The sequence below is a fragment of the Maniola hyperantus genome, chromosome 19 (assembly GCF_902806685.2).
Source record: "Maniola hyperantus chromosome 19, iAphHyp1.2, whole genome shotgun sequence".
NCBI lineage: Eukaryota > Metazoa > Arthropoda > Insecta > Lepidoptera > Nymphalidae > Maniola > Maniola hyperantus.
The window spans coordinates 124,182-138,821 of NC_048554.1; the positions used below are offsets into that span (position 1 = coordinate 124,182).

Consider the following 14,640-nt stretch of genomic DNA (forward strand, 5'->3'; position numbering starts at 1 on the left):
GTGATGTCAGGAGATATCAGACTATTTTATAATTGTTAATGGAGGGAAATAATACATAATCTACTCGTAATAATATTATAATGATACCACCTTATATTTTATCACTTCACAATTCCACTTTACACTTCAATATTGACCTTCACGTTTGATGCCCAAACATCAACTGCCGGAGTGGGCCGGCGCGCAGCCGGCTAGACTCTCGCGCAGTGTTGCCAACTCGGATTTTGAAAAAGGCGTAGACCACATTAGAAAAAGACGTAGATTTAGTAAAAATTTCGGATGAAAAGTTCGTAGATCTACGTACTTTTTTTCTGGGTAAAATGAAGAGAGTAAGGTAGTGTTCTGTCATACAATAGGCTACTTGACTCATATCTAATTTCGTCCAATAAATGATTATTTATTATAGTATTTTGCTTAAGACAACGAAATATATCAATAACAATTATTAAAAGCGCAGGATGGATATATAAATCCAATTTAAAAAAATACAGTTTTTATTTTTATTTGAAACGCAGAAAACGCTGTCAGCCATGATGTGACGTCATTAAATATGTAAACAAAGAAATGTCATCCCGATTTGACGCGGGGACTAACGTAGTATCCATATATATAAAATTTAGAGTCTAAACATCTAAACAGCTGATCCTAGATACATGAAATTTGGTGGGTGTGTTCTTTGTAGGTAAAGAGAAGGTATCCACTAGGAAAGGATTTTTTGAAATTTCACCTCTGAGTGGGTTTAATTGAGGTTTGAAATTTATGAAGTCCACGCGGGCGAAGTCACGAGCATAAGCTAGTTTTTATATATTTCTAAAAACTCATAGTAAACGTAAAAAAACATCGTTTTCTCTTTATAAATTGAATAAGTTATTAAGTATGACTTACAACAAAGTGATCTTTGCAAAAATAAGGGTTGAAGTCGTTAGTCATATAGGATCCCTTTAAGCAAGTCTTCGCGTGTTACGTATATTTATTTCACTGGGCACTCTAATCCACAACTTTCCTGTGGTCTTTATCGATGCGTTTTTTACATTCTCGGATGATACAATAACGATAATTACTATATTTTTCATGTAAACTAGTATAGAAGTCATGTTTATTAAACTTTGGGAGGTTATGCTGTTGTTTACAAATGCATGACGTCAGAGCACAGATAATCTATCGGCCAAACATGGCCGACAGTGTTTTCACCTGTCTAAGAAAAATATATTTTTAAATTAAAGTTTTACGGTTTTTAGGGCGCAAAAAAATATAGTGTTAATTTTTTTGATATAATAGGACAAATATTAACCATTTAAGACCAACTTTAAAAAAGTGTCAAGTAGCCTATTTATTCATTTTCATCAATTTCAGCCTCACGCAAATGATACTCATACATATTTGTTAAAAAATTCTTGCAAAGGTCACTGTTTTTTTATATTTAATTTTTGTAAAAAGTAGGCCAGTTAGTGTTTAATTGAAAAGTCTGTTTCTTAAGTTTGTTTTCATTAAGTTGTTAGTCCGTTTGAATTTGAACTTTGAATCGAAATGCATAGTATCTCTATGATAGTACGACATAGTGCATACAAGGCTCTTTTGGCACTTGAATGACATTGATAGGGGGGTGTAGTTGTCGAACGACGGCTGCCAGCAAATAAAATCTCCTCAATTTTACAGAATATATTGAAAATGTCAATGTCGAAAGTCGAGTAAGTTTTATTTAATTTTAACTGAATAAGAAATTGGGAAAGCCGTCCCTGTTTCCAAATAGAGAAAGAATAATAAAAACCATTTATAGGCCATGGACTAGCTATATTAATTAGTTACCTGGTGCTAAATATAGCTATAAGATGCAGACACATTTATGCTGTACAATATATTATTAGGATATATTATCATGATGTTATTTAAATGGAATGGCTCTAATATTTAACAAAAACAGTGAATTTAATTTTTTTTTACTTAGCAACACTGCATTTAAGGTCACACCGTGATACTTCAAAAGATGGCGGCTTTATTTTCGCCACGTGCCAAAAGAGTCTTGTCCATAGGTCTTGTCGCGTATTTCTGACAGTGACACTAATGACAATTTCTGCAAAGCGAACGTTCCATTTTACACAGTCACACGTATATTGTTGTAACTGTGTAAAAAGGGAACTTTTTTAATAACCTTTTTCATGAATGAAAAAGAAATTCAAATTATGCCCATTCAGCCTCAAAAGGCTAAGTATTCGATCACTTTGTACAATTTGATAAAAAATACGTAGATTCTGGGACTGAAGTTCGTAGGTTTGCAGGAAAGGCCTAAAGTTAGTAGATCTACGTAAAAAGACGTAGATGTGGCAAGTGGCAACGCTGCTCTCGCGTAAGATTCTCCCACTCTTTAAATACCCTTTCTTCGTAAACGTTTCTAATTGGTCGAGTGAGTCGCCCCGCTCCGGCCAGTTGTGACAAATCAAGTACTAATTTAACAATAACTAATTATATTATTAAATTTTTCTTATTAATATGTTTCTATTTATATTTTTATTATTATACTTATCATAGACATCTTAAGCAACAGTTAAATATGAACAGTGATTTAGTAATGTTGCTGACACTAAATAGCTTCAAGGCAAGAGTGAATATCAGGCTCCTTGAAGGCAAACGCGCTCCAACCTAGAGACCTCAACATCCCTTTGTGCATTGTCGTCAAGCGCAAGCCTATCTTGCAATAAAAAAAGTTTCTGGCGAGTATTTTACTGATTCTGCTCGGTGATTCCGAAAATGGTAGATTTGCGATGATCCAAAAGCTTTATTTGAATAAAATGTATTTCTATTTCTGTAGACTTAGCTCGCCTGTATAGCCTATAGCCTATAGCCTATAGCCTAGAGCAACAATAAGCAGAAGACGTGTACCTGTTAGTAGTTAGGCTAGGTACAGTGTACCTACATAACGAGTCTAGTTGCCAGGCGGGAGGAGATCGATGCCACCTGAAGGGCGGGCGGGGCGCGGGGCGCGGGGCGCGGGCGGGCGGGAGGCAGGGCGGGCGGGGCTGTGACGCGAATGATTCTTTTTTAATTCTCTTTATGTGACGAGGTGATTCCATAAATGGTTCCTTTGTTGCTCAGCGGGTTTGTTTGCCTTCCACACTCCACTTGCCGAGTGGATGTTTTCTTGTAGTTTACTTTTCTTTGATAGAATTATCTTTTGTGGTAATGTTTGCGGTTGCTTTTAGATAAGTAACATTTTTGTTTGATATGAACATAATGTACACGTTTAGTTTATTTGATGATGTCGGTTCGCCACGTTTGTGTTTTTGACCTGTACCTAATATTTTCTATTTCTGCGTTTGTTTTTTTATCGTTTAATTTTGTTTAACTAACCTGAAATCGATAATAACTCTACTTTCTTTATAAGGGTGTATCTAATGCCACTTTGAGTCTACATTCATCTGGTATGGATCTTCAATTCTGGAGGATAGAACTTCTCAATGACCATTAAATATGCTACATTTTATTTTATTTATTTATTTATTTATTATTTAATTAGAACGGCCATAAAGGCCAAAAAGCCAAAACTACGAGTACTAACTAACATAAATATACTTACAAAAAATTGTTAAAATTATAAATTTTAAAAAGCAAAATTATAAATTTTCACAAAAGGTGAGGTCAGCAGCATGCAATAGTTTAGTAAGCATCCACAGTAAATATACAATTGTATCACTACCAAGGCACTTGACCAACCGGCGATTATCCAACGTGTTGACGAGCAACGAGAAGCGAGTGTGTGGTTGGTACAGTTTCGTCGCTGGGCTATGAGCGAAGGTGTGAATGCGACGAGCGAGTAATCGCCTTGCCTATAGTCGATAGCAAGTCGCTTAGATTGACGTCGGGTTTTCCTTTCAATGGAACTTAGGAGCTGTTCTCTCCTCTGCCACAGAAATTGAAAATAGAATGTAAGACCAAAACGACAGAATTTAAAAAAAGTCGATCATGTCATAAGCACTGTGCTGCCCCGTGGCCGTTGGTATCCATGATGGATTTTCCTCACGACAAAAAATAAGGTAACTAGGTAATTGAAGTGAAATGGATTGTCCCTGACAAAAACGTGTACAAAGCAGATAAGAAACGTCAATATCGTCCGGCCTTCACGGTGGAGTAGGCACCTACCGCTGATTGAAGGTACACCTACACGTGGAAAGGGCTAGTGGAGCGGAACCTGGGACCTTTTTAGGGTTCCATACGTCCAAATGAAAACGGAATCCTTCTAAGATCATTCGCGCGTGTCTGTCCCTGAAATGTGGAAACCACTACTTTAATACAATTTGAAATACGTTAGTCCGACCTTCCGTGCAACTCGGGGTGACCTTGGTCGCAGACCTCGCGTCGCTCCAGCTCGGGGTGACCTTGGTCAGCGACCTCGCGGCGCTCCAGCCAGACGGGAATACAGGTTAATGTCACAAGTTTAATCCAAATCGGCTCATTCCGCTTAACAATACCGTTTGCATTATAACTGCGATCTACATTTATTATTCGATAGTGTTGTACTTTGTATGACCTATCGATAATCGATTTATTATTGTCGACTAGATGATACCCGCGATTTCATCCGCGTGGATGTAGATTTCTTAAATCTATCTATGTGTAAGAAAAGTAGCCTAAACGTCAGTTAAGTCAGTATATAAGCTATCTCCATTCCAAACTTCAGCCAAATCTGTCGAGTAGTTTTTGCGTGAAAGAGTAACAAACATATAAACACTTTTTTACAATATTAGTGTGAGTGTGATGTGATACTTTGCCTTCCTCGGCAATGTCGGTACAGTAAGCAAAGTCGTATGACAACTTAGAAGCGGTAAGGGTGGCAACAGCTGAAGTCTTTATATTACAAAAAAAAGTTGGATAGAATAAATAATAGGACGATAGACACCATCCTCACATCGAGATCGTGTATAGGTGAGGTACAGGTTCAGCTTTTGAAGATGGCTAGAAATTACAATAGTTTTTAAAAGAAATATGTAGTAGGTAGCAGCATACTATGTATAAAACTAGCAGATCCCGTAGTTCTGGTAGTACTAATTCTGCTATACGTTCCAAAACGCGAGTAGCTGACGTTGGCCTTGCAGCCGCTTTACTCAGATGGGACTGGGCACTGGGCAGGTCACGCGTGCCGAATGCCAGATGAGTTATGGGCAAAATCTGCTTCTTTTTGGACGCCCCAGAATCATCAACGCCAGCGTGGTCGGCCGAGGCGACGTTGGCGTGATGAATTAGATAACTTTACAGTTACGTGGCCTGAAGAGGCACGAAATAGAAAATTGTGGAAGGATCGGAGGGAGGCCTTTGCCACCACAGGCTGATTTAGATGAGATTAGATGTAGTAGGTAGATTATTAATCAAAGAATTAATAATCCATGCCAATATTACAAACCGGCCAAGTGCGAGTCAGACTCGCGCACCGAAGGTTCCGTTAATACAGGCGTATTTTTTCGACATTTTGCACGGTAAATCAAAACCATTATGGATAAAATTAAATAAAAATCTGTTTTAGAATGTACAGGTAAAGCCCTTTCATATGAATCCCCACTTGGTATAAGTAGTAATCTTACTTTGAAAGTTGAAAATACTAATTATTTGTTCATGAACACATTTTAATTTTTTTTGTGATGTAACCATAAATTCACGTGGTGTCTATTACCTTTTTACGAATATCTTATTATGTTTTAATGTTAGTATTTTGCATGCTTTTTAAAATTAATAAAAACCTCCTTTGTTGAAAGTCGGTTAAATAAATCGTCATAATATCGATATTAGTCGCAACACTAAGTATATTGAATCGGTTTGTGGTTAAATGTACCGTATTGTCAAGCAATAAAGTTTATAATCCCGTATCAATACAAGTGCTATTAATCATATTCCTAGAGGCTTTGGTAGGTAGCTAGTTAGGTACCTAGCGACTGAATTCGAAACGAGGCGTAGTGTTTACAATTTCAGTGTGTTCATGAATTCAATTTATATGACGGTCAATTGAACTGATTACGCAATACAATGAAATTGATTTCAAGTAGAAAATTTTTCTACGGGGTACTCCGTGAAGTTCTGTTTTTAAAAAAACCTAAATCACGTAATGTAACAGCACTAGCAGACAAAATCCCAGGAATCTTTGATTTTCCGGGATAAAAACTAGCCTATGTCGCACTCCAGTCACCCTATCGCGGTTGTTTGACAGCTGCAATGTCACGATCGCAATCATCTCTGATTGGTTAATGCTCGCTCACTATTGGCCACAATGCATTGTTGCAAGAAGAATCGCACAAATTCAGCCAATCAGAACAATTGAGATTGTTATAATGATTGATGCAGGTTTTAGACAATCGCCCTGCAGGTCTCTCAGGTCTATATCCATGCAAAAAATCACGCCGATCCGTTGCTCTGTTGTGGCGTGATTGAAGAACAAACCAACACACTTTCGCATTTATGAAATTTGGCACAGAGTCTGCTTACATCCCGGGGAAGGACATAGGCTACTTTTTATCCTGGAAAATCAAAGAGTTCCCACGGGCTTTTGAAAACCTACATTCACGCGAACGAAGTCACGGGCATCAGCTAGTTATTGATAATGTTATCTGCAAACAAAACATTGTCGCTTCAACAACAAATAATTTGTTAAGTTGACGATGCACTACGATTGAGTTAATAAAGCATATTTCCGGAAGTAAATTGAAATCGCGAAACTTGAAAGGGCGGAGGGGGGGGGGGGTAGCGGGTAGTCCTCCGCAAGGGAGGGCTCGTAATTCCAGCCTTCAAAGGGAGAGAAAAAATCAGCCAAGTACGAGTCGGAGCCGCATACGAAGGGTTCCGACTTCCGTACCAACCATTATACAAGTAATAAAACTATTTATTTATTTTTTAATTTTCATGGCGGCCATTTTGAATTTTTTATTACTTTATTTGTTGTTATAGCAGCACCTATATTATATTCTGTGAACATTTCAACTCTACCTATTACGAGATTCACGCTGACAAACAGACGGACGGACAGCCGCTAGGGTTCCGCACCCGAAGGATGCCAACGGGACCCCATTACTAAGACTCCCCTGTCCGTCCGTCCGTCCGTCTGTCCGGAGGCTTAGTAATAGGGTCCCGTTGGTACCATTCAGATACGGACCTCTAAAACCCGAGTACCTACAAGAGAGCCGGAAATTTAGTTTTGGGCGCTCTCAAATTGCGAAAAATCGTTCAGAGTCCGACGCTGGAGGCTGGAGGCTGGAGGCTGGAGATACCTCGCGAGATTATTATCATCTCGACTTTGTGTATTGAATTTAGCAAATGGTAATATTTTATGCGTTTAACAAGACGTGAGGTCGGTTACCAAAACGTGAGGTCGGTTAACAAGACGTGAGGTCGGTTACCAAAACGTGAGGTCGGTTAACAAGACTTGAGGTCGGTTACCAAAACGTGAGGTCGGTTAACAAGACGTGAGGTCGGTTACCAAAACGTGAGGTCGGTTAACAAGACGTGAGGTCGGTTACCAAAACGTGAGGTCGGTTAACAAGACGTGAGGTCGGTTCATCCATGTTTATGTTTTTCTTGCCTTGTCTTGAAACCGTTTTCAAAGATAAAATATTATGTTTGCTATTGACATAAATGAACATTTCAACACATCGCCATTCGCCAGACACTACTGTCTTCTCCCAGAATGAGAAGGGACATAGTCCACCACGCTAGGTAAGTGCAGATGGACAGACTTCACACACCTTTGAGAACATTATGGAAAACTCTCGGTCTGAAATGAACAGTCTGCTTTAACGGTGAAGGAAAACATCGTGAGGAATCACGATGTTTTCCTTCACCGTTAAAGATAAGATTTCAATCGTGAAGCTATCGAGGTTTCCACTGTAAAGTAGGTATTGTATACGAAAATTACCTAACTTTAAATACCTACTAAAAATTTCAATAAAAGCTATACCTATGTTGAAAAGCGATGCAAAGAACTCCATATTGTACACGATAACTTGAGTGCAAACTAAAGTACTTAGTTATAAGAATGTAAGCTTTTAAAATCGCGTTCGACTGCTTTCATATTTTTCAATGAAAGGATTCTAGAAATACTTTGTGAAACGGCTTTTAAGAGAGACGTGTTCAAAACGTACCCTTTGAGCCTTGAGGAGAATATTTTGAGGAGCTCAGCGCCTCGCGTCGTAAAGCCTTGAGTTATTGTCCGCGATTGTAAAACGAGAAAACGGAGCCCCGCTCGACGAAAACTTCGTTCACACTGCACACCTGCACACACTATCTAGATATTACAGAATTTATTCTGTCTTGAGTCTAGTGGGCTTCGACTCCCGGGTCGAGAAGATGGTCCTGATCTCTCCCCGGTCATGTTCGATAGCCGTCTCGTTGGACTATGAGAGTGACGCAATAGAAAGTGCACCTGTACTTGCAACTTATAATATCTGCTGCGTAGTTATTTTAGTCCCTTTTGTTACCTACTTGTTACCTTGCCTTGAAGGTACCATACCTTTTGTTACCTACTCTTGCCTTGAAGGTACCATACCTTTTGTTACCTACTCTTGCCTTGAAGGTACCATACCTTTTGTTACCTACTCTTGCCTTGAAGGTACCATACCTTTTGTTACCTACTCTTGCCTTGAAGGTACCATACCTTTACCCATATTAAAATTGTATGAAAAAACTGGTGCCTTTTGAGATTGATTGATGGGACGAAAAAGGAAATATGTTCCTATTTAGTTTACAAAACTGCGAAAAACTTACGCAATAGTGAAATTTCTAAATGCTTGGCTGTTAAGGAGTACGTGCTAACAGCTAACAGCTAACAGCTAAGTACGTCTTTTACATAATAGTTTAATGAAAACGAATATAATTACGAAGTACGCAGTTTATGGCGCGGTGAAGCACGCCATTAAACGCGGCAATAAAATGTAATGGGAGCTGCAGCCGCGACCACTACCGCCACCGCCACCACCACCACCACCGCCACCACCGCCACCACCACCACCACCGCCGGCCGATATGCTCATTACTGCAGCGTGTGAGTATTAACTGCATTTCTAATTTATAATTAATTTATTTAATACCTTAGGTACCTAAATTACCTTATATTATAAAGTATTTTATTCAATAATTGAGACCGTGATGGCCTAGTGGTTAAGACGTCCGCTTCCTATTCGGGAGGTCGGGGATTCGATTCCGGACGCAACTCTAACTTTTCGGAGCTATGTGTGTTTTACTTTTAAGCAATGAGGAACTTTCCGGGGCGTGTTTCATAAAAAAGTCATAGATGACAATGTTCATGCTCTTCCAAGGAAGTAGCAAGAGGAACCCGATTTTGAGGAAATAACGTTCCCACGGGATATTTTAAAACCTAAATCCACGCGTACTAAGTCGCAGGCATCAGCTAGTGAGTTAATAATGATGAAATGATATTTCAGTTACCACGTTGATCAGCCTGACGGCCGCCACTGCCGTCGCAGACAAACTGTACGCGAGACTCGAGCGACGGTTGGACAGAGTCGCTCGAGCCAACAACGTGTCCGACGACAGCATCCTCGTCCGACAACTGCACACGTTCGTCAACGACAACGGCTTGAGGCGGCCGCGCGGGGACGCGGCGCCGGCGCAGCTGCTGCGCGGCGCCGACCCTCCCGTCAAACAGCTGAAGCTGAAGCTGCTCGACCTGATGAGGCAGGCCATCTACGGCACCCAGAGGCGCATAACGGAACTGGAGCCCATCCTCCAGAAGCACAAGGACGACCCCTCGTTACGGATGAACTTTATAATGAACAGGTAGACTTATCAAAAGAGAGTCTAGCTAGTGATACAAGCAGTGATAGCGAAGTGGTTAATGAGTTGTGGTAGCCTCTTGTCGAGGGTCGGGGGTTTGATGTCGGACACCTCTGACTTTTCGGATTTATATGCGTTTTAAATTTCTAACAATTAAATATCACTTGATTTAACGGTGAAGGAAAACATTGTAAAGAAACTTGCATCCGAGAGTTCTCCATAATGTTCTCAAAGGTGTGAAGTTTGCTAATCCGCACTGGACCAGCGTGGCAGACTGCCTAAACCTTTTTTTTCTGAGGCCGTTCCTGAGAACGGCTCTCTACTCTCTAAATACATATACTCTACTGATAGAATGCTGGCGATTGGTTGATCGTGATGATGATTCCAAAAGACTTAAAATATTGTCGACTGTGACATAATATGTATTTGTTTAGATTGGCGCAGTTGGTATTGGACATAAAGCGCATTTACACACTATCGATTAGATGGCGGAGGAAACGACGCGTGTATGAACAGGTACTTATTGCTTTTATACAAGTTTTTGTTTTAGTGAAACAGGCATGGTTCAGGGCCAGCTTCTTTACCACAATTTATCTTTTTAGCGTTTCATGAAAATATTACAATAAAACTTAAAGCTAGCCTTATCTAATTACTAGAAAAATCATTCCCGCGTGGAATGGTGCCAAGAATATTGGCTGCATTTCCGCGCTAGACAGCCAGGCTGATCCGTTGCGCAAATTACAACATTACTACAATCTCAATTGTTGTGATTGGCTGAATTTGTGCTATTCTCGTTGCAACAATGCATTGTAGCCAATAGTCAGCGAGCGTCAACCAATCAGAGGTGATTGCGATGGTGGACATTGTAGCTGTCATTGTACCGCAATCGCGCGTCAGGGCAATGAAGAGCTGGCGAGGTTTGAGTGCGCTTGCCTAGATCATGCCTATTCACTGTTGGCTTGAAGGTATTTAGGTTATACTTGGCTGGAAACACGGTAGATTGGACGTCGAGCAAGGGCTGTACCAGCGTTCGTGGTGTTCAAGTACTTCGGCCTGTTGAGCAACACCACAGTAATGTTAGCACTGCCTTCCCCTGCAGACGATCTGGTACACGAACTGCGCGCGCAAGTACATCGACATCCTGTACACCGTGGAGCACGCCATCCAGTCGCACGGCGAGTTCGTGAAGAAGAAGGGCGCGGAGGAGGAGGTGCATGGCGCCGGACATGATGTTGTTATATAGCCTGATAGGTACATCATCATACAGTGTGGTTTACTTACATTATAATAATACGTCGTTAATTGTCAACCGATGGACGTCCACTGCTGGACATAGGTCTCTTGTAGGAATTTCCACACGCCACAATCTTGCACCGCCTGGATCCAGCGTCTCCCTGCAACTCGTTTGATGTCGTCCGCCCACCTAGTGTCCACGCAGACGAAGTCGCGGGCATCATCTAGTATAAAATGAAACAGGTTTATATTAAGGCTTAAATAGAGTACGTATTAAACAATAAATTATATCGGTTTATTATTCAAATTGATACCAAAAGTGTTTATCAGTAATATACTACTGCCATAACAAACAATATCTCACAAACTTCTAGCTAAATGATTATAGTTCATGATGGCTTTCGAATTTTGATATTATGCAAAACAACCCTGTATTGAAGCCGTGATCAATGTGCGAGCTTTACTGCGGTTTTGGTATCTCTACGGTAACGTTCCGGCATTCGTGGTTCGCGGTTTTGGTTGCCGTCGAGCCAGGCTCGCGACTCATCGCCGTTGTTTGCAGGGGCGGACTAGTGACTATGTTACGGGCCCGCGCATTTGGGGCCCCGCGCACCAACGCTTTCTGACCTTTAGAAGGCGATTTGTAGAGCGTTGTCTCTGTCGATGAGACGGGAAACCGACAAAACACGGTCTTGCACCGCCTGCTGCAGCGGCTTCCTGTGACTCGTATGATGTCGTATGCCCTAGTGTGGAGTCTGCTAACGCCGCGCTCTCCGGTGACCGGTCCCTCTGCAAATGCTAATTGTTACATCGAACGCTTGTGACTATCTCATCTCCTTGCCTTGTTGCTTAATGCATAAGTAGTCCCATGGAAGCGGATATCACGCGTCAATTGCCCATGGTCCCCATGCGCCATGCGCCATGCGCCATGCGCCATGGGCTATATACGACGATATCTATCTACATTGTAGATAACACGGGTATGACAAGTTTGATTCCCGGGGGAATATCAACACGAAACTACTGGACAAAACAATATATCGGTATTTACCTACGGTATTTACTAATGGCTATTTGATAAATCATAATAATATAATGTGTCCCGTACAATCCCCGTCAATCAAATTTGCCAAACACGTAGTGCGTAGCGGCAGAAAATAATGTACATCGGCCTTTACAGTGACATTTCGGCTTTTAGCTCGTTGTCTCAATCACTCATACTTGTATGAATTTTTGTCGGTCTCAACGACAGGGACAACGCCGCTCTACAAATCCGCTATCTCCTTCTAAAGGTCGATATACATTATTTTCTGCTGCGTACCTACTGTATAAAGGTTGACACCGCACACCGCACGGTCTATGCAAATGTCGGTACTTGTAGATGTAGATGGTGGGATCGTGTAAGTCCTGTCAATGGTAAGTCACGTGTGACACGTAACATACATGGTCACGTTGTGCCTTGCTGCAGTAGGTAGGTGCATGCAGTCGAAGAGCTGGCGGACGAGTCTCTTGTAGGACCTACCACACGCCACGGTCTCGCCGCCTGAATCCAGCGGCTCCCTGCGACACGTTTGATGTTCGTCTCTCCTCCTAGTCATAGTGGAGAGTCTTCCAACGCTGAGATTTCCGGTGCGAGATTGCCATTCTATCGGTTTTTGAGCTATGTACTAGCCGCCGAGTTACTTGCTGATTCGTCTCCGTAGGAACGGCATTACAGAACCAGTGGTCAATTCAATTGTTTGACGATTCAAAAGCAATTGTAAAAGTTTACTTGAATAAAATATATGCTCTATTCTATTCTTCCTCATCCACCCACTTTCCTTCTTATGGTCGTGAGTCCAGCGGGTTGGAGGTCATCCAACACCTGGGTGGGTTTCTGAACAACCTCGTGGAATGTTCCAGCAGGTCTGCGCGCGATGGTGGCGGTTCAGGGCGTGGAGTATGGAGACCTTCGCCACGTCTGTCATGTTTACATGTTTACCTACAGTTTACATATTGTATGTCTGATGTTCCCGTGGCGCCGGGCGCGACCTTCGCGGCAACGGACACAATGTTGCAGAACAAACTGATTTATACAAACCAAACGTTACTTATACAAGGTAAATGCTAATCTGAGGAGCTGGCGACAAACAGTATGATTACGCTTCTGATGAACCTACTTTCTACCTATTACGGTTCACGAGATACAGTCTGCTGACAGACAGACGGATGGATGGACGTACGGACTGATGGACGGACAGCGGAGTCTTTATAATACGCACGCTTCGGTTACGGAACCCTAAAAAGGAAACTGCCCCTTTGGCGGTTAAACTTTTTAAATTAACTGTGGAGTAAAAAAAATCATGGAGTGGTGAGCGCTGTGGTTATAAGTGGGAGGTCCCAGGTTCGATTCCCGGCTGTGGAAAATTGGGTATTTATAATTTATAAATTGTCTCTGGTATAGTGGGAGGGTACGGCCGTGGCTAGTTACCACCCTACCAGCAATGCCGCGCCGCGAAGCAATCTAGCATTCCGATACAATGCCATATTGTAGAAAGTAGAAACCGATACCTAAGAGCTAACAAAAAAACTGCCAATTGGGTACACGGTTTAATTGAACTAATTAATACATGCCTCATTGATCTAGATCTATCCCGCCGTTCCTGCTGTGCTAAAAACATAACCTTGTCTTGATGTCGCGCAGTCGGGCAAAAAGAGGTCCTTTATATTTAAAAATATAATATATTATAATACCTATTTTGGAACTTTTTAAAATAGCCATGTACTTATCAGGTACCAGGCAAGCTTCGGTAGAAGGAAATAAATCTGTAAATAATTTTAGCGCTGTAAATATTTCAATTTGGCGCCGCTCGATGGGGCGCAGATTGGGTCGGGGGGAGGGGGACCAGGCGTCTGGCTACTGAGGGACATTCCTGGAAAAGTAAGCTTGAAACTAAATCTAAGCTATCAGTACCCTTATTATAAATGCGAATGTGTGTTTCTTTGTTGGTTTGTCCTTCAATCACGTCGCAACGGAGCAATGTATCGACGTGATTTTTTTGCATGGGTATAGTTGAAGCCCTGGAGAGTGACATAGGCTACTTTTTATCCCGGAAAATAAATCATAGAAATAATCTATTACTCTATTAGGACTTTTCATTTAAATAAATCATAATATTGTAAACTAGCTTATGCGTGTGACTTAAGTAAACAAATTTGAAACTCCTATTTTACCCACTTAGGGGTTGAATTTTCAAGAAATCCTTTCGTAATGGATGTCTACGTTATAATAGCTATCTGCATGCCTCATTTTATCCCGATGCGTTCAGTAGTTTGAGCTGTGCGTTGATAGATCAGCCAGTCAGTTAGTCAGCTTTTCCTGTTAAATGTATTTAAATTCCTGCTACAGGAACACTCACGACTATGATACAACGAGTTCATATGGAATAAGACCTACTTAATATTCAAGACAATCCCAGCTTCCCACAGCATTATGGTTGCACGAGAGAATCACCCCACCCCTCTCCCGCCTGACGACAATATTGAAAATGATAAAAGCTTTCACAAGGACGAGCTTTCTTAGGGCTCACTTTTATATTCCTTACTTTTTACGGGATTTTCGGCTAGGTAGGTATATGTATAGGTATATAGGTGGGGCAGTTT

The 14,640-nt window shown here is 41.3% G+C and overlaps 1 protein-coding gene across 4 annotated transcripts in view; it reads left to right on the top strand.

Moving 5' to 3' along the window:
• The window catches only part of LOC117991428 (uncharacterized), a 28,155-nt gene extending 13,885 nt beyond the window's left edge, over window positions 1–14,270 (top strand). Inside the window, exons 4-6 of one of the 4 annotated variants that reach the window (XM_069504949.1) lie at window positions 9,414–9,768; window positions 10,200–10,281; window positions 10,865–11,002. In XM_069504949.1, the coding sequence (XP_069361050.1) occupies window positions 9,414–9,768; window positions 10,200–10,250 (406 nt within the window). In that variant the 3' untranslated portion in view covers window positions 10,251–10,281; window positions 10,865–11,002. Of the gene's footprint in view, window positions 1–9,413; window positions 9,769–10,199; window positions 10,282–10,864 lie in introns of all 4 variants that reach the window. The other 3 variants (XM_069504947.1, XM_069504950.1, XM_069504948.1) reach the window with 3 other exon arrangements.
• Window positions 14,271–14,640: the final 370 nt, after the last annotated feature.